This window comes from Dendroctonus ponderosae, unplaced genomic scaffold (genome assembly GCF_020466585.1).
Source record: "Dendroctonus ponderosae isolate FM_Combo_2020 unplaced genomic scaffold, Dpon_F_20191213v2 Dpon_F_20191213_1, whole genome shotgun sequence".
Classification (NCBI taxonomy): domain Eukaryota; kingdom Metazoa; phylum Arthropoda; class Insecta; order Coleoptera; family Curculionidae; genus Dendroctonus; species Dendroctonus ponderosae.
Genome location: NW_026017110.1, coordinates 25,469,247 through 25,494,889, shown reverse-complemented (window position 1 = coordinate 25,494,889; position 25,643 = coordinate 25,469,247). Strand labels below are relative to the sequence as shown.

Genomic DNA, 25,643 nt, shown 5'->3' with positions numbered 1-25,643 from the left:
TTAGATTGATTACAAATTATTTTTGCTCTATCATATAGACTTTTTACGATACCTTTTTTAACCATTATCGGGTGATTTGAGTCGAAATTCAAATATAAATATAAATTCAAAATTGAAAGTATATCCTATTATTTCTTAACTTGGAAATGTTTTTTCTAAAAAGTAGAGTTGAATCGCAAACGTTAATTGTCATGATGATAAAGCACTTAAAAAATAATTTGATGACCAAGAAATATAAATAAGTTACAACATGCAAACTAAATGATGAATTTAGAAGGAAATCGGAATAAACTGGATCGAAACATTCTTGTAAACGACGAAAACTGCTGTTGTAAAGTGAAGTTGTGAAGTGAAGTCGAGCAGTTCTGTGATAAACTGCGCAGTTTTATGATCAAATTTATTGACATTTTTATAACTGATTGGACTGACGAAATTACGGTCTTATCAGTTAAACGAAAGTTTAATCTGGCAGTTTTTTGTGCGAATCATTTATTTTTCCATTATTTCCGTACTACTTGAATTTGCCGAACATCTAGAGGAAAGCTGTCAATTTTAAGTCATCCTGTATATGAAGGTGCCTAATTAATATAAATTAATAAAAAGTTGCTAACGAGCTAAAGCCGGTGTGAAACGGGTAAAAAAATTATTAGCGAAAATAATCCGCATGGAATGTAAGGGCATTTGCTTTTACCTGTAGGTCCAATGTTATTTGTCTTAAATATCCCAAAATGACGAAACATATATGTTATGAAAATTAACAATTTAAATATTTATTAAATCCAGAAAAAAAAATTGCTTAACAAAGTGAACGTTACACAGTCAAATTTGCTCTAACTTTGAAACTGGATACATTCTGATTGCTTAGAGCTATTTGGTTTGTGTTTGAAGATTTATTGAGTCCCACTTCTATTTTGTTAGTCAATCTGTTGGTAAAAATTAAGAATTTCTATAAATACAGACGATTTAAAACGAAAATTCCGATGACAGGGTTTTACAAATCACAATCACAATTGCCCCCGAAATCTTGGATTCTGGTAAGAACTTTAACTAAGTGAAGTTTACTTTAAATATTCGTTCATTCATGCAACTCGCTAGACTGAATTTTTCTTTCAATTCCGCTGTGAAGCTTTAACTTCACTATGAGCCCTAGAGTTTGAAAGTGGGTTTAAGAGAAATAATTTTAAAACTGCAAGACCAAAAAGTTGACTTTTTGAGTCATGATGAGCGAGAAATTGAAAAACCGTTTTAGCAATGTGAGGTCAATCTTAATGCTTGTGATGTTGAAATGCAAAAAAAACTTTTTTTTTGTTCAACTGTTCGATTTCAGCAATCCGCGGATCTTTCAGAAATTTTGCATTGTTACATTTGCCACCGTGCAGAAACTTGATCTGACGCACTATTTTATTGCAAAAAACACCCACTAACCGAACACGAATTACATTTAACAACGCTTCAAATAGAAATCAACTTTCTCTGCAGTCAGAATGTATCCAGTTCCAAAGTTAGTCCAAATTTATCGGTGTCTGTGAAAAACTCTGAAGTGAAAGTAACGGTAAACTCAAAAGTGAAAATGTAATTATAATAATTATAGAAAAACTCTAAAACAACCGACTAGACTGTAAAGGAACAACACTTAATGAATGAAAAAACTTCAAGTTGCTCAGCGCAACATCTGTCGCGGTTGTAAACGTTTTTAAAAATAAACGGAAAAATTGCTGTTTATAGACTAAAATCGTTCACAATCGACAATCTTCTTTGTAAGACTGTTAGATTAGTAAAATGCTTTAAAATTTATTAAAAACATTGTTTATAAACTGAGAATCTTGTGGGCTAATTTCTGTCCCTAAAAATAAAAAAAAAACATTGTCAGTACAATGGTGCAAAATATTAGTTTAGCGACGGTTTTTAATCCTTTGAGAAAAAGGATAAATCTAGAAATCCATGTGACTGTTCGGTGGAAGGTCTGCTCCCTAAAATAAAAACTATTCAATCCAGAAACTTCTTGATTTTTTGAATATTTCGAATTTATTAGTCATAAACTTACAGGTTCAAATCTCTGAAACAAATATAAAATTGAAAAAGAATTTTTGAAAAACGAAAATTATGAATTTCAACCATTTGACTAGACAACCAATACGCTAGATTCCACTAGATATTACCAAATCACTCAATAGATCCAAATAGAGAACATTTTTCTCACATGCTGAATAGTCATCATAGATCATTTGGACAACACGAAATAAAAAAGCTCAATTTTTCCAAAAAACTTCCTTGACAAACTTTCGTTTTAGCGCATTCACGCAATTCGTCAAAAGAATAACGAAAAATATGGTGGCGTGCCATTGAAGTGGCACTTCAGTACCACGAAAGGACATGCCATAACAAAACACTTTAATCACATTGGAAAACGCAAATAATGACCGTACCCGGGCTGACGAAACAATTGGCAGATATAATGTGATTATAATGCTGCAACAGAAATGAAAATAAATCATTTATTGAACAAAAGCGAGTTAAGTATCGAATGCCATATCATTGGCTTTAATTAGTCAAACATTAAATATTCTATGCGCGGCCATTGTGTACAAATCAAAGTTGATTAAAAGTCCATTTTGTCTGTTCGCAATGCGGAATAACAAAATAACCGATATATGGCCGGTCGGCGTCGGTATGATGAGAACAGTCAATTAAAGTAAAAGGTCCGCGATAGGGATAATATGATAACGGACCAACATAGAGAGAGAGTATCATTTATTCCATGCATACAAATCTGTCGATGCAAACAGAACTGGGCACACACAATAATAATTGGCGGGAACGCGGAATGCAATCGACATCAATGGATTCTATTCAGAACCGGAATTATCTTACAAATGCATTCTCAACTTGACTAGGTATTGGCAACATCCCATTAGAATCTATCTACGCCAACACATTTTACTGGAAATTCTATTCGGCTGCTTCTCTGCTATCAATTTCCAAGCTGATTTGAAGTGGTCATTTGAAGAAAAAACTCTCCTAACGAGGGTTACTATATAGTACCCAGTACTAAACAAACTGAATATAAATTGGGTTCATTTGCATTCTACAAATCGCGGTCGTTTTTTCAATCTAGTGAGTTGCTAGTGTCTACTGTTGTGATCGAGACTCTAGAAAACAAGTGGCAAAATCTGTAGGAAGGAAAGGTGTTGACTATGAGACTGAACAAAATATCCAAGCGTCAAAGATCAAAGAAGACATTGATGAAACAAGTGTGCTATAAATAGTGTTTCGAATCTTGAATAACTCAGAGGATGGTAGCATAGTTGAAGACGAGATAGATAGATAGAAGAACGGTTTAACGCATATGTCGAGTTGAGAGGAGAATTTAATTCAAATGAAATAAGCGCGTTTATACGAGATGTCAAAAATAGCTTAAGCTAACCATTGTTTGAAGCTCGTGAGTTTTTCGTGCTTTAAGGCCGTCGGGGAAAATAATTTCTTCCTGACGCTTCGTAAGCCTGTCTCGCTTAGTGGGTGGTACCTAAACACCCGAAAAAATCACCAGAAAACCAGGTGGATAAATAAATGGACACTTGATGATGATGAGCAGCAAAATCAGATACTAAACATTTATTTCAAAAGTGTGAAATTAAAGAATGTCCCGGGAACTCTCAGGAAATGGACACTGTTCCGTTGAAACTTTTGATTCTTCCGGCACTTTCCAATACAACAATTTGATTACTTGTTGCAATTCATAATAAAAAAAATGTTACCTGCGTACAGATTAATACGAGAATAATGGAATGGCGACTACGACAGTTTTCACTCTTTTAAAGTACTTGCTTTTGAATGTGTCTTTTGAACCCCACAAAGCGAATGCTACATCTATGCAGACGACACAGCGATCACTGCATGTTGCAACAACAACATGCAGATTGACGAGCACATAAAGACATGGGCATGTGCTGGAAGTCATTAGGCAAAAAAACATGATAAGTGAAGAAGATGATAAGACCCAAAGGCACGAGAGAAAAATCAACAGAAGAAAACGAGAGAGAAAAATTAACGATGATTTGAAGAATGATAAGATAGGTTTAGAATTAATTCCGATTAATAGACAGATGTTAAAGAATAGAAGTTAGATTAGGGACTGCCGTAGAGTAAAAATCAGTAAGAATCTGTAACAAACTGTAAAAGAACATCTCCTTTCAATGTTTTGAAGACATTTACAAATAATTAAATTTTTTAAGCTTTAATCCGAAAAGAACAAAAAATGTTAGTGTTCAGCCTAATTTCAAACCTGCGGTATCAAGAACACAAATCAAACATCAATGGCCAATTAATTATTTGACATCACTTTTTTGCTTCATTTTTTAACATTTGCTTACTACAACTATTCATTTTAGATTCAGACTATTTTCAGTGAAAATTTGAAGTAGCAGATGTAAACGAAACGTTCGGTTGAAATTCCACGCACCTGATTTAACGTGGATATTAACTGGAAGAAATCAGACTGTTGCAATTTTAAATGGGGATAGAGTGATCATATTAGGATGGGAAATATTCAACATAACATTATTTTTATGTAGCTAATTTCTTAGTGAAATCGGCGGGTGATTGAAAATTGAAACAAGCGTTTCGATTGCATCTTTTGCGTGCTTTCTTAGAGGTAAAAAATGCGAGAAAAAAATGCTGGAAGCCAATGGATCGATTTTTGCCGGAAACATGTTGGGAACATGGAAGGGTGAAGACAGAATGTTTCTTAGAATTTCTTGGGCTCTTCAAAGTTTTAATTTGATTGCCTTGATCTTGGCGAAATACAACAACAAAGTCTATAAATGCTATAAAAATTTTGACCAAATCCTTGTTAATTCTGAAGGAAACATCTATTAGAAAAAGGACGTATTAAAAAATTTCCATTGGCATATTTGAATCAGTACATTAATATCCTAAAATTTCGAAATGCTTTTGCAAGTTTGCTACTCAACATCTACTTTCATAAATTTTCAAGTTTTCCACTACATTTGTAAATAATAAAGTTCTTTAGGCTTTAAACAACAAACTGTTGGGGTTGTTGGTGTTCAGACAGAAATTGAAATCCGTAATATTGATAATACAAACCGAACATGAATAGCCAAGTAATTATTTGCTTTTGCGTTTCTAGAGGCGTTTAGTGCCGGTGAATATGCCGCATTCAACTGTCAAAACGGGTATTTTCATGCTAATTCGGCATTTAAAGCGACACACCGATATATTCTCGCGTTGGCGGCGGCGTTCCTTCTCTCGAAAAAGGTCGCAAAGGATTTTTAATATTTTCGTATTAGGGCAAAGTGACACTTTAAAATATTGCCATTGACGATAAGATCCGCGAATGAGACGCAGCCAGGCAATCTGAATCAAAACCGAATTGACAGCAGGATTTCAGTTTAATCTGCTCGATTTCAATAACCGGATATTTGACTTTCATGCCGTTGAATTTCAACTCGGTTTAAACGTGAACGGATTACCCTTATTGGGTGTGAAATGGCGGCATGCAAGACTGCAAGAGTTGATTGCGAAATTGCAAAGCCATCGAAAATCCAATTTTTTCAAACCGTCTAAATAAATACCCGACCAGCTCTTGGAGGCCAGTGAAATTAAAAATTCCATTTCTAAAAACGGACGACCGGAAGAAAAATTCCATTAAAACTACAGCAAGGAGGACCTACGAGATTAACAATAAAAATCCCTCAAAAATGAATTCTGTGAAAATGACCATGCAGGATTAGCGCAAAGAACTTGGTATAGAGATACGGATTTAGCCGCAAAGAGATTGTATGTATTTAAAGCTTTTAGAGAGCGGACTTGGGCCTTCCCTTTCCGGGAGTTTGTAATTAAGAAGGGGAGGAAATTCATCAGGATGGACTTTAAAATAAAGTACGTTTCAGTTCTTTGCCGCTGGCGAGTGTGCAAATGTGGAATGGCAGGAGATCAACTGGTTTACCGCTGGATAAAATGGAAGTCCACAGGATTAATGTGAAGCAAATCGAATTAAAAAAGCGACAATAACTCCGTCTAACCGGGAAGTCTTGGATTTTAACAGAAAACTTTCCCAAGATATTGACTTGATAAAGTAGGAAATGGTACTTTAATACCGCCTCTTCCATTAACAACAAGCTTCGGATTATTAACCACACAACAAGCAGATAACATACGAGCGGCAATCGTTTTTTTTTTAATATCTTCAGATAAGATTGTCTTACATATGTACATCAAATTACCTTTTATAGTATAAGTAGATAGTTAATTGGTTTTAAGAGAATTAAATCAATTACAGCAACGCTTTTTCCATTTGCATTCTTTGTCCGTTCCTTTTTAAATGTTAAATGGATCCGGGCATGCAAAAGGTTAGAAAACTCATGTAGTGAATTAGCAACGAATGCAAATGATAATTTACAACAAACAATTGCGAGAATTATGCACAGTAACTAATAGGAGGGTAATAAAAAATAATCGCCCCATATTCATGCGATCGAATCCATAATAATAAAGTTCATTATTCTGAAATGTTGGCGGCAATGTTTCATCTGTTGGTAGAAGGAAAAATGTTGCATCCCAAAGTCCTTCGGGATATTTCCATTGTTCGCGATAATATCAAAGAAGAAAACGGATAAGTCTTCATTGTTGGGAAAAAACGGGCGCTGTATTTGATTTACATAAAGTCGAAGTATCCGCGGAATGAATAGCATGCCGATTTCATAGGACAGGGGGATCGCAGCCAACTAATTGAAAAAAAGTTATTTGCAAATAAAAAATTGAATTTGCTAATTGGGAAATTGAAAGGTTTGTAATATGCCAAAATGGATGTTTTTTTTTTATTAATGTAGAATTTATTGATAATAAAATTTTCAGAGAAACTATTGGCACATAGTTTTCCAGGGATTGCACATGTTCATGATCAGATCAACCGATATTTTCAATCGATTTAATGCAGACATTTCTATACTGATTTTTGGAGCAGAATGAGAAAACAATCTTCCCCAAGGCAATAGTTCAGGTAGAACCATTTCACGTTAATGACCAAATTTCAAGAGCATTCCGAATTTTCAGTTAAAAAAGATTTCGTTTTTCTACGCTCAACTAAGTATAACTTTAAAATCGGAGCATTTTAAAACAAGTATCGGTGCAATTTTGCTTAAATCTCACTACTTCCACTTTTGTATTTTTCTTCACTTCAATTATTTCATTTATCTCTTCTGCTTTCGAGTAATTTATTATTTGCCCGACTTTAAGTACTCATATTAGGTACATCCAGTACATTTTGAGTGAAAATCATGTCAAAAGTCAATCTATTACAACGGACGTTAAAAATACAATTTTCCTTCTGAGAATGCCTGTAGCAGATGTAAATGAAACGTTCCTTGCCGATTTAACATAGGGATTAATCTGAAATTAAAATATTGCAATTTTAAATGAGAACAGAGTAGGGATGGGACATCGATCCTATAAGGTCGGTGGTAGCCATCGATGTTAACATCGAAAGGTAATATCGATGTTAGGGAAACATCGAAGGCAGAACATCGATGTTCTGCTGATGTTATGATAGTTTGCAGTTGCATACAAATTGATTAACATAAACTTAAATAATTTAATTATACTACTAGTAGGACATTTTAAAACAATGCATTGTTAAATAATCGACTAAATTCATTCAGCTTATAGTTGCCACATTTTTCGGTCAACTGACTGCAAAAAGAGCCTTTTTTCGGGTGCAACTCAAAATGGTATCCTTCGAATGGACAATATCGAAGAGTTCACAGAAAATGTTTCTATCTAGTATCAACGTCAAATGTCCGATGTTTTATTTCACGATCTAACATCGATGTTTTATCGATGTCCCAAATTTCTAACATCGATGGTAAAAATATCGAACATCAAACGAATTACGTTTTATGTGTGCAAAACATCGATGTTTTTTTCCCATCTCTAGGACAGAGTGATCTTGTTTGGATCGGGAATATTCAAGACAACAGCAAATTCTTCAGTTAATGTTTAAGTGAAATCGGTCCATGGTTGAAAATGGAAGCGAACGTTTCGATTACATCTTCTGCAACCATTCGTAGAAATAACAAAATCGTGAAAAAAATGCTCGAGGATAACCGATTGATTATTGTCGCAATTATCTACAGGACGGAGACTGGATATTTCAAAAAAATTCCGGAACACGTCGAAATGTTACTTCATTTGCATTGATTTTGGCGAAATACCATACAAAAAGAAAGGGTTAAAATCATTTTACTGTTAGTGAATTTTCAGTGACAAGTTTGACTAAATTCTGGTCAATTTTAAACGAAACATTGGTTCCAAAAACGAGCTTTCAAAATTTACGTTGCTAAAATTGCTTCAAATTTGGAAAATGTTTTAATGAAACGATGTTGAAAAAGTTTAAATTTTTTTTCAAATAACCTTTTTAAATATGTTTATTGTGAGGTTCTAAATCATATTTTGTCTATTTACTCTTTCAATTTATAAATTTATATAGTTTCTTCCCGGTTCTATCTTTTCGTTCAAATGCAAAATAATTTGAATTTAACTCTTGGAATCGTTGATAATGTATAGATTCTTGTCGCAATTATTTACATCATATAGATTGAGTTTTTAAAAAATTTCCGGGGAACGTCGACGTTTTAATTTATTTGCCTCGATTTTGGCGAAGTACCATAACAAAAAGAAAGGATTAAAATGCTATCCTTTTATGGAATACTGTTTTCTGAAAATTGAAAAATATTTTGACGAACCGTACAAAAAGTTTCAAATTTTCTTTTCTTCTCCCCATTCCTAACTAATCTTTTTAAGTATGTTTATTTTGAAGTTTTAAATAATATTTTTTTATTACCCCTGATGTTCTAATACAGAAATATTTGAATTTTGTTGCGATTTAGGAAGGATTTTATCTAGTGCAACTCAAAATCGACCCTAAGCGAAGAATGGACTGTTACTAGTAAAAAAGTGCCCAAAATCCTTGCAAAGAAAAACAAGTGAGAAAAATTTGCTAATTTAGGTATTTAACTTTTGACACATTTTTTACGTCGCTGCAGCTTAAAATGTATTCGTCTAAGATGTTATTTTAAAGTGCGGTATATCAATCGATTAATTGCGGAGGAAAACACATTTTTTCTAAAACCTACGTTTTGACTATCATTAAACCTACAGGAGGGACACAGAGTGATCTCAGACTTAAGCATAATAATAGATGTTTGTGTTGAATATGAATAGATATGAAAGCAATAAATGGAGAAAAACAAAATAGAGAAACGAAAAATACCACAAATATTCGCAAAATTAAAGTAGATAAAATCATCAATAACGTAGAGTTCAAAAAATGTATGTCCTCCTTCCGTACTCCATTCCACCTCCTGCTCCTGACAAAATAACACATAAAAACGTGCACAAAAGTAAAATCAAGCCGAAGAGATTAAGGACAAACACATAACAAATGGGAATTTCTTATTTTATGGCACGCCATTGGATTTTTTTTTTCGAATAAAAGCTCCACAGGTGACTATAGAACTAGAGGCGCTTTATACTCGGTACTCACCGATTGTGTTTATTTTGACTACTGTTCGATTTAACGCTCGAGCAAGCGGCTCAGTGAGATACCTTTGTTAGATAGAGGAATAAGATGTTAGATCTCATTGTCCAAAGGACGTAATAATAAACTACTATCCATTAACCGGCTATTATAATATTAAGATTATACCCGAGCAATTTCGTCTAATTGCCGATGACCTACTGGTTATTGGAAATTTGCTAAGCCAAAGGAGATTTTGATCCAACGTAATTGAAGTTGAGACAGCATCAGAGTTAAATTGGGTTTCTAGAAATTTGATAAAAAATTGCTCAGACACAGTGAAACTTGGCACGTTCGTTTCACTGCCAGCGTCACCTTTATGGGCAGTTTTATTGGGGACATCAACGGATATACTCAGATAAATAAAACAAAATGGGCACTCGTCGTCAATATTTGCTATATCGTGTTTCCCATAAATGTTGATTGCCTGGAAAGGCAGCCAGTCCATTCGGACAGGATCCAAATAGAATTGACTTTTGCAGCTCTGGATGGAGCACCGTAAAAATCAGCAAGAATTTTCAGAGCTCGTAAAATTTATTGCTTGCACTGGATCTCGCACCGCGTTGAGTTTTCTGCTTTCATTTGGTGCTTCAATTGATTTTTTAAAACAAATTCGAGGGTAAATACAAACACATAACAAAGAACCAAATGAGCCGACGACACCTACATCCATTTATCCGGGGCAAGTTACTGAATAAAATTAGTTTAATATGAAAATTTAGTTAAGGATTCCTGGGATTTCCTACACCAATGACCCTAAAAGTGCGACGGGATGCAAAGTTAGTGCGTAAGGTGCGACCACCCACTAGGTGGCGCCTCTTATCTGCGTCCGAGCGTGGCCAGCGGAATGTTATTAACTTCTTTTGTTGGCCTCGTCATCCATCGAGGTGATTAATATCGATTCGAATTATATTTCGATTTTAGCTAAATTAAAAGCAACATTTCTCTCTTCAGCTCGAGCGAGAACTGCCATCCAACAAAGGAACACTATTAACTCCGTTAAAGAGATTTCGGAATGGATTTGATTTGGACCCAAATTATGTTTGTGTTATTTTTCGGAAGATCGAGACAAAAAAAATAATTAACTGCGAAGTTAACGGTGGCGAATATTGGCTGAAAAGTACGAGTTCAGTAGCCGTCAAGCTGGTTTATTGTTGTTTTTTTTTTGGGTTCCATGTCCTAAGAAAATTTGAATTTCGTAATAAACTGAGCAAATTATTGATGGAATATTCAGTATCAATAACACTATGGATCGCGTTTGTGAACATTATTTGCTCAAAGTACATAAGCATTAAAAATGGAAAATCTTCATCTCTAGCAGCATTACATAAGAATCTGTGCCAAGCGATTGAGTTATCAAAATAAAAATTTCTTGGTTAAACAGACCCTGTGAAAATGAAAAGAATGATACGAAACCGAGCGCAAATATTTAAACTCGACTAGAAACAATACGCTATAAAAATGATGGCGCTCTTAATTACATATTAATGTTTGTTCGTTGTCTCGACATGCCTCTCGTAGCCAATTACATTGGCTTTAATAATTATCTTGTGCGATTGCTTTAACAATCCATTCGCAAAACGCCCAATCGCATTAAACTTGACTGAGGAGACAATACGCCTACTCTTTCGCCTGTTTGTTCTTCAAATCATATCTCTTTAAACTGAACAATTATTAGTCGAGGCGTAAACATATGCCAGCGTTTATTAGATTCAATTTTCTGCTGCCTCAAATATTAGTCAGCTACAGTGTGTTTGCCTGATTGCATTGTTCATGTTCATGGGATAAGGAAATTTTCTCAATTGTGTAATAATATTCGGTTTATACGCAAACAGTTTTTACCGAAAACTCGGTGTAATTTCAAATTTTCCTAATTGAAACGAAACAAAAAATCGTAATTCACTTTCTCGATTATTCGTTTTCCATAGTGTTCGGATTTAAAGTTTCTAGCGTGCAGAATTGACATTTTCCGAAAAAAATTACTCTTACGAACATTTCGGTTAAAAATCGAAATTTCGCATGCGTTATTTAAGCTAAATTTGTTGTTCTTCTTGTCTTTCCAATATGCATCTAAAAAGTGTGCCTACAATAAGACAAGTCTCTTAAAGAACATGACCGATCTAAAACCGGTTGAAATGGATCAAAAATCTGAATTATTTCGAACTAAAAACTTCTAGTGAATTTGTCAGGGATATTCTTGTATTCCATGATTCTTTGTTATGAAAATTAAGTGAAATTTGATTCATTTTGAGAAAATTAATATTTTCCAAAAAAGTCGACCTCTACCCCTAGGTATAAAGGTATAAAATTTTCGACAAAAATCAAGATTATACATCCATGTTTTTTGAGCTCAATTGATTGCTTCTGACCTAAAAAGCTTCCCAAAATGCATATTTAAGGTGTTTGAGTCTTTAGTAAAGAAGATATCGGCGGTTGAAGATTGCGTCCGAACAAAAATCGCTGTGTACGAAATTTTCAATTATTTCTATTGTCAAGCTTCTAGGGTGTTCTTTCGATGAGTTTCCTGTTTTCCTCACTTTCTTGTGAGCAAACTGATGTAGAATTTGAAGCATTTTGAGAGATTTAAAAATGAGAGACTTGAAATGAAGCAAAAACTTAATTATTACGAATTAACGCTTCTATAGTGTTTTTCAATGAGTTCACTGCTTTCCTTACTTTCTTGTGAACAAGAAGAACTTGAAGCATTTTGAGATCATATTTTCCAAAATAAAATCCAACTCTACCCCTTATGAAATTTTCTATTAAAAATCAAGAATTCACAAGCTGGATCTCGATATCTGACTTGTATTATTTGCGATCTAAGAAGTTTCCCAAAACGCATACATAAATATTTGAGTATTTATTGAAAAGCAGTATTTATTTAAAAAATGTACTGGCGGCTAAAGAAGATGTATGATCAAAAGTCGCTTAAAATCGACCAACAAATTTAAATTATTACGAATTTAAAGCTTGTGTGTTTTTCAATGAGCTCCCTATCTTCCTTACTTCCTTATGAGCAAATTGGTGTAATATTTGAAGCACTTTTTCACATTCGTGTTTTTTGAGCTTCCGACCTAAAATTTTTCCCATACATACATACATACTTAAGGTGTTTGAGACTTCAGCAAGGAAGACATCGACAGTTGAAGATTGTGTCCAAACAAAAATCGATTAAAATGGACCAAAATTTCAATTCTAAAGCTTCTGGGTGTTTTTTGATGTTTTACTGTTTTCCTCACTTTCTTCTCTTCTCAAGAATTTTATTTTCAGCAATAATTTGTTTACTTATTATATTAGGAGGCAATTTAGGTAATATTATTAATTTTATTTTCTCGAGTATGAGTTCAGGGGAGAGTTTCTCGATATCGTTATGATAAATTAAGAAATTTAGTTTGGAAAAGTTATTTACTTGTTTCTTTGAATTTATTAATATTTTATTTTGGTGTGGTTATGGGGAGTTTAGAATTAATTACTTAGTTATTTTTTAGTAGTTTAGTAGAAAAACTCATTTGAAATTTGAAGTATTTGGAGAGATTTTAGTTTGATTTGTCTTTCGGGCTAAATGTATTATTTGCAATCTAAGAAATTCCCCAATACGCATAGGTATATCGATGCTTGAGTTTTTAGTAAGATATATATTGGCGGTTAAAGAAGGTGTCTGATTTAAAATCGCTTAAAATGGGCCAAAAAATTTGAACAAGCAAATTAATGTAGAATTTAAGGCATTTAAAGAGATTGTAGATTTTTCCAAAAAAATCCCCCATTATAATAAATAATAAAAATCACTTTCGACCATACAAATATTCGATCAGAAATCAAAATTTTACACACTTGTTTTTTAGCTGAATTGGTTGGTTCCGGCCTAAAAAGTTTTCCAATACTCATATTGGAGCTGTTTAGGTAAGAAATATATCGACAGGTAAAAATCGCGTCCGATCAAAAATCGCTTAAAATGGGCCATTGGGAAAAACATTTTCATTTATTCTGGGATCTTTTTCAATTAACTCCTTGTATTTCTTGATTTGATGTGATGCAATGGATAAAAAATCAAGGCATTTTAAGAAACTTGATATTTTTCGAAAAAACGTCCCTTACCTTTTTTCGATCGATCGATATTTTCTTAGCTCAGCTGACTGTTTCCGACCTTAGAAACTCCCGAATAGTTTCGAATATGCCTATAAAAATTGTTTGAGTCGAAGCTAAATTCAAGTTAAAAAATCAATTTCAGAGAAGCGTTTTTCAACCGAATTGGTATAATTTCAAAAAAGCAGTTCATAAAACTTTGCTTTCTCTCAGAAAGGGATGTTTGGTCTAAAGCCAAGACTTGTTTGCGTGAGATATAAAAAAACTAACTCCAAATCAGCTGTTCTGAACAAATTGTGTAGCAAAAAACATTGATTTCAATTCTAATTCCATGCCAATCGAAAATCGTACTCAAACAAATAACTCTGACTGACATTTTCACTTATTAAATGTAGGATCGGAACCAAATCAAGCTGTCCAATAAACAGCTAACACCGGACAAGACAATAAGTCAATTTATTAGCGAATATGAAAACAAATAGACGGAAACACTAGACATAATGGCAATATCGTATATGTCTTCGGAAATTCATAAAAATTACTATTTTTTTCGAGCCCCAGGGGCAAAACGGTGTGCCCCAAAGAGCATCGAATAGAGTCACGCTTGAATTTCATTTCCGAGTTGCACGCAGTCCGGATATTAGACCAAATTTGAAATCAATACGTTTAATAGAATGGATGTTATTTTTATTATTTTTTCAATCAATTAGTGAATTTTTTACTATTTTTGCAAGTGACCCAGTAAAACAGGATTCACGCCGTTAACAAATCAAATAGGACTTTTATATAATTTTACGAGGCAAACAATAATTCGTTGAATACAATACGTTTAATTAGCAATAATTGAGCACAATCGAAAGGCCCAGACAATTTTCGCAGCTGGGGTCATTATTGTGCGCTTTTACCCTATACAAGTGGCAGATTTGCAGAACATTCACCATTGGGTCAGGGCAAAATTAATATCAGCGTAGAAAATGTTTCATAACTCACTTACCTTAATAGTCTTGAAAGTAAATAAATCCCTCCACATTGGTTGCCAGAGGCACGCTAGATGGTGCATGCCTGAAACCAATTAAAAATTTTCGACTTAACTTCAACATTGATAAGGGTAATTGCATCGAGCCTTTTGGACATGGCAAATATGCAAAACGCACATATTTTTATAGACATTAGCTGAAATTATTTAAATGACTTTGTTGCTTGGCATGTAGGTACTCATGTGGATGTAATCAAAGAAAGGTAAACGACCTTTCAATGTGGTCGCTTAGGGCAAAATCTAGTAGGGAATAGAGCCTAAAGACCTTACGCATAAAGATTCAATCATTCGACAAAAATCTATATTACCTATAAATAGGGAGTCAATAAAAATATTGGCAAGGGAGCGTCGAGACAAGACCCCACTGTTTTATCGGTAAATGTATGGAAAAAGCCCTTCCCAGTGGGGTAATCTCGATATTCCCGTTAAGGGAATTCCCATGTTTATGGAAGTAAAAAACACAGTGGTGAGTGTATTCAATTTCGCATTGCATGGAAATGTTTTCAATGTTTTTCCTTGACTCTACTTTGAGGAAGAAGTGTTCCAGAAATATTATTTTATTTTATTTATTTATTTTATTTTATTTGGACTTTTTCCAGTACGTTTACAGTGAATAAGTTCACATACTTAACTTAACTTAACCTAATTAATTTATTGATGCCTAAATGTTCCAGACATTTGTATGCATCATCCAAATGAAAATGATTTCCAAGAATTACGACATACGCCCTAAGTCTTAATTTAATTGAAATATATCTAAAACTAATTTAATTTATTTAATTTAAGCGAAAAGGAAGATACATGAAATAACCAAAACAAAATTTTACACATAGTTTACTTAAATTAATTTTACCATCACCCAGAAGCAACATTCCCAAAAACCACTAAAAAAAATCAAATTTGTCTATATTTTGAAAAATAAATTTTCTGCAGCCCTTACTAAAATTTCTAATATTATTCACCCCTTTCAAGTTATTTGGTAGGAATTTAGGATCCAAATAATTCAAAAATCGGTGCCGGATATATTTTTTAATGCTTGGCACTTTCAGGTGTTTGTTCACTCTATTCCTGCTCCCATGAGTGTGACTAACATAAGTTTTGAAGTTTGATAGTTGATATGATTCTTACATTATTTTTTATATGTTTGTCATATGTATTTCAATCATCAATTCATTTTAACTGGTTTTTCCAAACTTTTTCACTATTCAAAAACCAAATATAGTTATTACCATAAAAAATGTTAAATTTGCCATAACTGAGGAGCATAGAGAGCAACATTTTGGATCAACTCTTTTATCTTTTGCACATTTAAGTCAGCTTTCCAGGAAATATATTTTCAAGGGAAAACCTGCCACTAACCATGAGAAAAAATCGGATTGGGATAATTTTTATTGGGCAATTATTTCCGTTTGTGATTTTTGAAAAATTGTTAAGGTTGTCAGAAAATGTGTTTAAGAATCTGGATAGTTTGGTTTCCGCAAGTGAAGAGTAGTATTGAAAAAATAAAATTTTAGAAAAATAGGGTCGTTCCTATAACCCTATTGATTATTATTCAGTTTCTTTGTTAGGCAAATAATCCTTTTGACCTCAACTATTCTACTAAACGAATACTTACAGAATGTTGCTTCTAAAAATATGTAGATTTTCTGCCTGACTGCAAGAGAGCCAAATTTGATTTATGTTTAATATGAATTTCAAGCGAAGTAATTTTTTTTTCTGGTTGATAAACCAAGTTCAACATACGCATTGATCCAGCAAAAATTCAAGTCAAAATTCATTCACAATGTTTTATAAATAAATTTTTAGGTTTTGACAAAATGCCGTTTTGGAAAATTAAGACCGTTTTGTGATAGGCAAGATTAATTAAATTAAAACTTTGGTTTCAAAATAATAAGATAAATATAATTCGTTCTTTAACAACCTTTAGTTCTTTAGCAGTTTTTAGTGGCAGTTTGTGCAAATGAACCAAATATTGATTCGTGTGATTTGCTGGAGATAAGAGAGAAAGCTCCAGATAAAATGTTTGGGAATGGAAAGAACTAAAAAGATCCCTAGTCGACGTCAAAAGTTTCACCTGAAAAAAGCTCTGGACATTAAGCTTCACTTGTTCATCATCTTGTTATCAAACACCACAGAGAGGAGGTCTAGTTTTGCAGCTTTTTAGGTGCGCAACATCTAAGAGCAAAACTTAAATTCAAGAACTGAAGTGAAGCTTCAAAAGGAAAAAAGAGAAATGAAGACCTTAACAAGAAAATAGTATTTAGAGTAAAAGTTTCAAAAAATTTGCAAAAACCGACTTGTTCTTAAGGCATTGATTGGCACCTTAGCTGTGCCAAATGCAAGTAATTTTACATCGGCATTATGCAATCTGGATGCCTTGTAGACAAACACTTCGTGCACCGAAATGTTCGACTAATACCAATAATATTGTCTTCGTGCAACATTTCTTCAGGATTAAACGTCGGTTCATCGAGCTCCATTATCCCTTAAGCCTTGAAATGGAAAGAAAAAATCCAAATGAGAAAATCCGCTGATTACCAGTATGACTACGACATCATTCATTATACCCACATAATTCCGCACAAAATTCCATTTCTACATGCCGTGTCCGAACGAACCAGCGATGGTGGGTCGTCTGGTTGGCAACGCCCGACCAGAAAACAATACAAATCGACACCGACCAGTGAAAAACCCCAGTGGAAATAATTACGAAAATTTACTATAATTGAAGTTAGTCATTCTCGAATTTACATATGTACATTAGCTACAGTGGCCCGACGAAGTCGACAGAACGGTTTATGTGGCAGAAACGAACGGTTGTTGAGATGAACCGCTGGCAGATTGTCCTGGTCGAAAGGTGGAGCCTAAGAAGTTGAAGGTACAATGATTGTCGCGATGGCCAATCGTTGGGCCGCCGTAGCATTCCGTAATGTCAGGTTACAGATGAATTGTTCAAGTTAAATAAGTATTTCACAGGACCGGAGTCTCTGCCCGGGATTTTAATGTTAAATCCAACCTAAAGAGCCCCAGATGTAAATCTCAAGTTGCAATCTGAAGATCAAGTTAACTGACTACATTTTCATCTTGGGAAGACAATATTTTATGGTGCCAAGCGTTGGTTGATTTGGGAAACTATGGCTAGGCTTAGAGGTCGCTCTTATGGCCATTAATCCGAGACTGGAAAATCTTTGTTCTTTCCAATTTAAGTTCATGTTGGCAATAACTTCAAAATGTTGAGAACTTTGTTTTATAAGATTGGTTAGTCGCTTATTTTTGGTCTGATCTTCGGTGCTTGTTTCGTTAAATTTAGCTTCTCTTTTCACATTTATTATATTTTACTGTAGGCATTTCTTAATTACTCTTTTACTAACGCTGAGTTAATAAAGAATTCACAATTTTCTAGATGTAGTCGGTTCGTTCAAGGCGTGTAAACCGCACTAAAATACGTATTTTTCAAGTAGTAGGTATATTAGGAGGATCTACAAATAGGCTGAAATTCTTCAAGTTTTGTTGATATAGATTTTGGGAATTTAGAAAACATAGAAGATAATTTTTCACAGTCTCTAAGCAGAACAAAGCAATTTTTTGGCTAAATATTTAGGCAATTTTCTGGGGTTTTATAGATGAAGGGTTTACATTTTTCTAAAACCAACTGTAAAAATGCCGCACAATAAAATGACAAAAATTACAGAAAATCTCTGAGAATACTGAAGAAAAGCGAACAGAATTTGTATACCTACGAACTTTCTTGAAACCTTTGGATATTTTGGGCACTTTCCTGGTAGTCCGAAATTTTGTACCGAAAGTCAGTGAAACACTTGAGAACACTCTTAGATAAAACAGTGTTGAAATAAAATATTTTCGTTAATCCCATTAAATTTTTCCCGTCCAAAATTTGCTCTGGGTAACTTGCGTCTGGTGCTCAAGTGAACCGTTTAGGTTTTAAGTTCTCCCCATTAAATGCAATATTGTTTTCTCGGCAAATGTATCATAAAATCAAAAAGCACCTTAACAGTAAAAATCGCAACGGAGTTCCACTGTTTATTCCAGCTATCAATGATAACACTCACATAAAAATAAATAGCTTCTCGTCGTTTTTGCAGGGGAAAATTTCATCTCTTTCTATTATATTTCTATATATAAGGAATTCAGAGGCGTCACTGTGTGCAAAAATGTTAACACAGCTGATTGGATATTGAAAAGTCTCAGATAAAACGTACAAAATACATTCAACTCATTATTTAAAATGTTGCAATTTTTGAACTGGGTTTTTGAAAACATTTTTTCATCGGTTAGAATTGGAGTTATCAAAATAAGAATGTGATCTACATCTAACCACGTAAATATAAATAAATATTTGATCTGGATATAAGCTCTCAGTTGTTCTTCTCACGCTTTTTTATCGGTTTTTTCTTATTAAAGTTTCCAGTTTCTCATTAATTTACGGTGGTTTTTCTGAGTGCAATCCCACCACTGTAGGCAAGGTAATCGGCTCCGTTGATTCCGTCGTAAAAAAGTGTATTGCATACGCAGAAAGCCGTATTAGGATATTTCATAAAAAAACATAAAACCGTTCCCTACCACCCTCGGGGATTTAGAGACAAATCTGAGAGAAAGCGACCGATAAGTGTATCTTTTTGCTTTTTCGGGGTGATTTGCGAATGGCGATAAGCTCGACGTGTGATTTTTCCAATACGTTTCTTTATTCAATTTGAGGGATCCGAATAAATGATGTGGTTTGATTCGATTCGTGATCGGATCACTCACAGGCGACCTACAGTGTTTTATTCATTTCGACGATAAGAAAACGGCAACGGTTGAAATAATGCAATGAGACAATGAAGTGTATGGATCAAAATTTGCAGATAAACATTGTTTGCGAATTAATATTCAATTTCTGCCCAACATATAAGCCTAACAAAATGTCGATAGACCAAATCGAAATTAAAATAGCGTTGATTTCGCAAAATAGATAAACAAAATTACGGTCTGAAACAGACAAATTACAGGTTTGATACATCCAGCCAGAGGGCATAAATCAATATAGCCCATTGCAATTTACATATTTATGGGAAAATTTGAGCTTTGTATGCGGGAATGCATCGGTTTTTTTTCGTGTTTTGGTGCGCATTAACAGGTGCAATATTCTATTTTATCCAACCGTGCACATTTTATATGATAGATCGATCATTTAAGCTTCGATAAATTGCGTTGGAATTTCCGTAAATAATAAGTGAGTTTTCGATGTTTTCTAGTTGATTTCATTATTTAACGGAAAAACGATTTTGATGTTTTATACAATGAACTGAAGTTGTTTTATAAGTTCGAATAAGTCCAATGGGAAAATACACTGCGCCGTAAATTTGAGGCAAAACTTAAATATTCTCCAAGTGAATATTTTCTAATATGCATGTGAATATAGCTGGATTTTTGCTTACGAGAGAAAATAGAAAATAAACTAGAAATGGATCGTTTAACTGTCGAAGAACGGGTAAAAATTATTAAATGTTACTATAAAAATGGTGCTGTATCAACGTTTAGAGCTTTACGAGCAGATTACGGTCGACATAATCCACAGAGCAAACAATTTCGAATTGTGAATTTTGCAATCGGATTTGAAGCTCCATCCGTACAAAGTTCAACCAACTCCAGAACTTAAGCCTCAAGACCATGAGCAACGCAGAACATACGCAAATTGGGTGATTGAACAACTAGCCGTTGATGATGATTTTTCGAACCAAATTTTCTTCAGCAATGAGGCTCATTTTTCGGTCGGTGGTTACGTGAATAAACAGAACAGCCGTTATGGGGGTCTCAAAATCCTCAGGTGATCGAAGAAAGGCCTTTGCATACTGAAAAGGTGACCGTATGGTGTGCATTATGGTCCGGTGGTGTTCTTGGCTCGTATTTTCTTGAAACCGATCAAGGAAGAGCAGCATAACAGTCAATTCTGAGCGCTATGGACGCATCTTAACCGATTATTTTGGAGAGAAATTGAAGATTATGATCTGGAACACATGTGGTTCCATCAGGATGGGACAACGAGTCACACAACACTGGCAGTTAGTAATTTCGAGATTGATTGATGTCAATTGGCCCGCAAGATCCTGCGACTTAACACCGTTAGATTTCTTTTTGTGGGGCTATGCGAAAAATCGTGTTTACGCCAACAATCCTCAAACTCTTGAGCAACTGAAAGTCAATATCAGTGAAGTTATTGTGAGATATTACCGGTAATGTGCCGAAAAGTCACTCAAAATTACCTCAAAAAGATTGAGCCCTGTAGGAGGTCCCGTAGAGGACATTTAAATGATATTGTTTTTCACGTATAATGCCAAGGTTTAATCTTTATATTGAATTACAATTTTAGTCTCCATCTGAATATTTTGTGTGTTTTATTTACTTTACTTTCCCAAACATGAAATGCATAATCCTGTATTTTGGCATTTTTATCTATTTCGTCTCTTTAATAATGCCGAAAAATTGTTTTTCGGCTTGAGAATTATTTACCAAAAGACAAATCAATCAAAATGTCTTTTGCGGGGCCTGTTTTTGTGGTTGAAATTTCTTTATAGAACTTTCTAGAGCGGTTATGGTTGGCATCTCGTTCCATTATTCCCGTCTTCGTTGATCGTGCTGTCTTCTTTGTTCTCATTGATTTCTGGCTCTTTTTCTTAGTTCTCCACATAGTCATGTATATTCGTCCGTTCTTCTTTGCAGCACACTTCATGTTGCACGGTTTCTTTCTTGTAAGGGATTCCTGCATTCTTCAACGAACCATGTATTGTGTTTATTTTTTGGTTAATTGTGGCAGATTCTTTGACTAATTGGCCTAAATGAGATCAAAGACGAACGAACATTACGAATCCTGTTCTAAACTCAAGTCGGTTGTGCTCATTTTCACGTTTTCCCGAAGCCGACCATCTCAAATAATTGTTGATTCCAAAGTTGCTTCGTTGAAATAGTTCAAAACAAAAATCAGATACATAAAAATGTTTTAAATGCTTGCAACAAAAGCCACTGAAAATGTTCAGAGTAGAATCTACTCTTTTTTAAATATCTGATACTCAAAACACGTACTTCCTGCCATTGCGTAGAAAAAAATCAGTGCAGTCGGAGTAAAGATAAACATAAAATTCTTAGAAAATCTATGTGTTAAAACGTGAAAATGTCTTCATGTGTGTAGATGAAACGGCCAAATGAGGCGGTTGTTTAAGTAAAATCACTTCCCAATCATACCCCAAACGATCTGGGTGGTCCAATAAGCAAGCGCCTGCATCAACCACCGAGCAAAAAGTCCGTGAAACCAACATCAATTCTATTAAGTTTACCAAAACGCACGGCCTTTCTTTTTCAATCGGTCAATTAAGTGAAATGTTCCAGCAGTTTTTAAACAATTATTTGATTTGTCTTGTTTATTAAACATGGAGAGCGGGAACCGTTTGGAAAAGTCCACAACCGAAAGACGCAACCAATGACCCGTGATGCGTTTAGTTCTTTGACCATGAGAATTTTAGAATGTTTACGGTACCGTGTCTTCTGGGTACTATTTGTTGTTATATAAGCCCTATTCATTTGCATATAGATATACGGGAAAAATGTGTATCGGGGACAAAAATAGTTGAACGGTAATTACCTGTTAAAACTGCTTGGTAATATATTTAATTTATTTTCGGTTGCGGTATATTGTATTAGATTAATAGAGGAAATCGCTTTAATTTCAAAGCAAATTATCTTGTGCCTATTGATGTTGTTTCCTTTATATTTTTTTTCGTTTCGCGTAAGAATCTAATTAGTTTTACTGGCGCGCAGAAACAGCTTCTTGAGCAATGCAAGCAGCTAATCATAAAAGAAACCGCTCAGGTATATATTTTGGCCTCCACAACAATAACCACTTTTAAACCGACTACAATTAAAAACTATGCATTTAGAAGACAATAACACTGATCTAATTCTACCCCGCAACGCCACATTAAAAACTACATACTACAATAAATGCCAGGTATGAGATATATTATTTCACTGATGATTCTACCATGCAAAAGCAGGATGTAGCCACTTAATTCACTGCAACGTATCTTTTGTATCTTCTTTAATTGCTTGTTTTACAACAGTACGATTTGTTCCTCCATTTTCTTTTATTTCCTGTCGTCAACAACTGGTTACCCTATCTGATTCTGTTGCAGCCAATTTCCAAAAACGACTCAGAAGAGAGAAACGCACCAGGAAACGGCTTCAGGATCAGCTGGATTTGGAGATGAACAGAAGAGCACAATTGGAGGAAGCTCTAAGAAGTGCAGGTGCATCGGACCAAATTGATGCCATCAATGGTAAGTTTCGGTTAGTTTGGATTAGTTAGGAAAAAAATTGGCTTAAATCCGCTAGGAGAACAATGGAAGTTTGGAAATTTTTAGTCAAATGTTTGAGTGTAACTGGAATGGTTTAGATGTTGCTCATTTTGAAATATCTCCGCTCAGTCTCAAACGGAAATTTCCATTTTTCGATTTTTATTCCAAATATTTTCTGGTGGTTGTTTAACTTTGAAAATTGTTTTGGTCTCGCTGTCCGTTCAAGAGGCATTATGGATTTCACTCGATAACTTCTGTTCTCTGAATCAGCTGAAATATTTTCTATCGTGCGGAAGCTTTTTCGTAATGATGTGCAATAATTCAAACGTGTTAAGCCTGTTCTATGATTAAAGAATTGTGTTAAAAGTTTGCTTTATAATAGACTTTGAAAATATTGAAACAATGGATTTATCATATTTTGGCACAATCTGTTAAGCGCAGGTGATCTGCTGATATCGATCTGATGCTGGATTCTGATTCTGCTCAATAGAATAAAAAACTCAATAAAATTAATTAAAATAATTCAAGTAACATCGGTATTTTTAACAGAAGCAAGTATCATATTCATATAAAACTTACTCAAAGAATTTGCTAAGTGTAGTAACATTCGGTTGTAAGTAAAATTAATTTTAGGAAAATTTAAGTGTCTTGGTGATATTGTAGTAAGGATGGGACATCGATCCTATAACATCGATGGTAGCCATCGATGGTGACATCGAAAGGTATTATCGATATTAGGGAAACATCAAAGACAGAACATTGATTAACTTAAACTTAAATAATTTTATTTTACTACTTACTTACTATGACATTAAATCATCGACTAAATTTATTCAACTTATAGTTGCCACATTTGTAAGTCAACTGGCAAAAAGAGGCTTTTTTCGGGTGCAGCTGAAAATGGGTCGCTATGCCGCGATATCGTTTGTATCGGCACTATCAAAGCGTTCGCAGAAAATGTTTCTATCTTGTATCAACATAAAATGTCCGATGTTTTCATTTCAGGATCTAACATCGATTTTTTATCGATGTCCCAAATTTCCAACATCGATGGTAAAAATATCGAACATCGAACGAATTACATCGATGTTTGCGAAACATCGATGTGTTTATTTCATTCCTAGCTTGTTGTTACTTCAGGGCTTAGTTCGAATATGTCTACGTCTTTATTTTATTTTTCTGTACTTTCAAAAGTTTATTTTCCATATTTTGTGTAACGTAATGTGTAACTAAAAATTTAAATTGTTCTTTTTTATGGGCATTCTAAATCGATTTCTGTTATAAAACGATTGTATATAGAGCGCGACACTTTCTTCTGAATGCTGAAGTGATCTGTTCAATTAAAGGAAACTAATTCCCGTTTAATGCAAAAAACTGAACAGATTTTTTAAGAAAAACCAAATTTATACAAAAAAAATTGTTAATACAAATGTTGTCTTGTATGCTTATTTTTCAATTGGCTTTGGAATCAATTAAATCTACTTGTAATTCCACAGTTACATTTTTAACCCTTTATAGCTTTTGTTCAATTTGTTGTGTCTAATTTACACTAATCTTAAATTTAGGACAAAAATCGTCGTCATACAGAAAGTTGAAATAATTAAATTTAAATGAGCTACAAATTACATTAGCAATGTGTCTACATTTAAAAAGTTGTGAGCTTCGACAATCTATAGTTCCAGAAGCTTATCAAATTGAAAAAGATTCTCAAATAAGCGTTTTGTCCTACGGAAGCCAAAGAAAGATTGTAATACCTTGCAACCTCAAAAAGGTTTGTAGTTTGCAGTCATGAAAAGGACAGATGTTATAAAACGTAAGTAATTAAAATATTACATGCCGACATTGAAAAAAAATTAAAGTTGACGCCATCTCACATAGTTTCTTATGTTGTTGACGACGGCAAACTTGTTTTTAAAACCAGTCAGCTGAAGAAAATAGACGATTTTCCAGTAGCCGAAAAAGTTGGAAAAATTGCATTAACGGTTACAAGGCCTGATCCCTCTGGGAAAAAGCATTCCAAGTTCCAAGCGTCCTAGGAAAAATTGTTTTTTTCGTTTTTGCAGCTTAAACTTTTCCCAACCACAGTTCTTTATGAAAACAGGATCTTCTAAAATTCAAACTTCTTAAAAATGTTTCAACATACATTAGCAAAAAATCGAAATAAATTCAAGTGGTTTCTTAGGTTTCAGACCCTAAAAAAGTTCGACATAAGAAAAAACCCGTCGCTTTTGTCGACAAAAAAATTGTTTAGGATGTATAAAAATTAACCTTTCGAGAGCTGACATAAAAAATAATATAATTAACCACAACATAAAAAATAGTCTTAGCTTTCCCAACTTTTATCGCATACTTATTAATAAACTCTGTAGTTTGCACAGTTACAAAAAGCAAAGAAGTAATAACATATAGATAAGTTCTATATTGTTGAGGCCGATTCATTTTTTACAAACTTCTTTTTGGGTATTTCGCCTCGAAAATGTTTGTCTTTAAAAAAGACAGAATTTCTTCACGTCTTTTATTACAGATTGATAAATAGTGCTCCTATTTCGCAATAAGAACGAATTATTTATCAAAAAGTAATCAA

The 25,643-nt window shown here is 33.9% G+C and overlaps 1 protein-coding gene across 3 annotated transcripts in view; it reads left to right on the top strand.

Annotated features, from left to right (window-relative positions):
• Positions 1–25,643, top strand: part of LOC109544295 (dachshund homolog 2) — a 212,220-nt gene that overhangs the window by 161,911 nt on the left and 24,666 nt on the right. For all 3 annotated transcript variants that reach the window (XM_048668109.1, XM_048668117.1, XM_048668107.1), the window contains exon 9: positions 22,898–23,041. In XM_048668109.1, the coding sequence (XP_048524066.1) occupies positions 22,898–23,041 (144 nt within the window). The remainder of the gene's footprint in view (positions 1–22,897; positions 23,042–25,643) is intronic.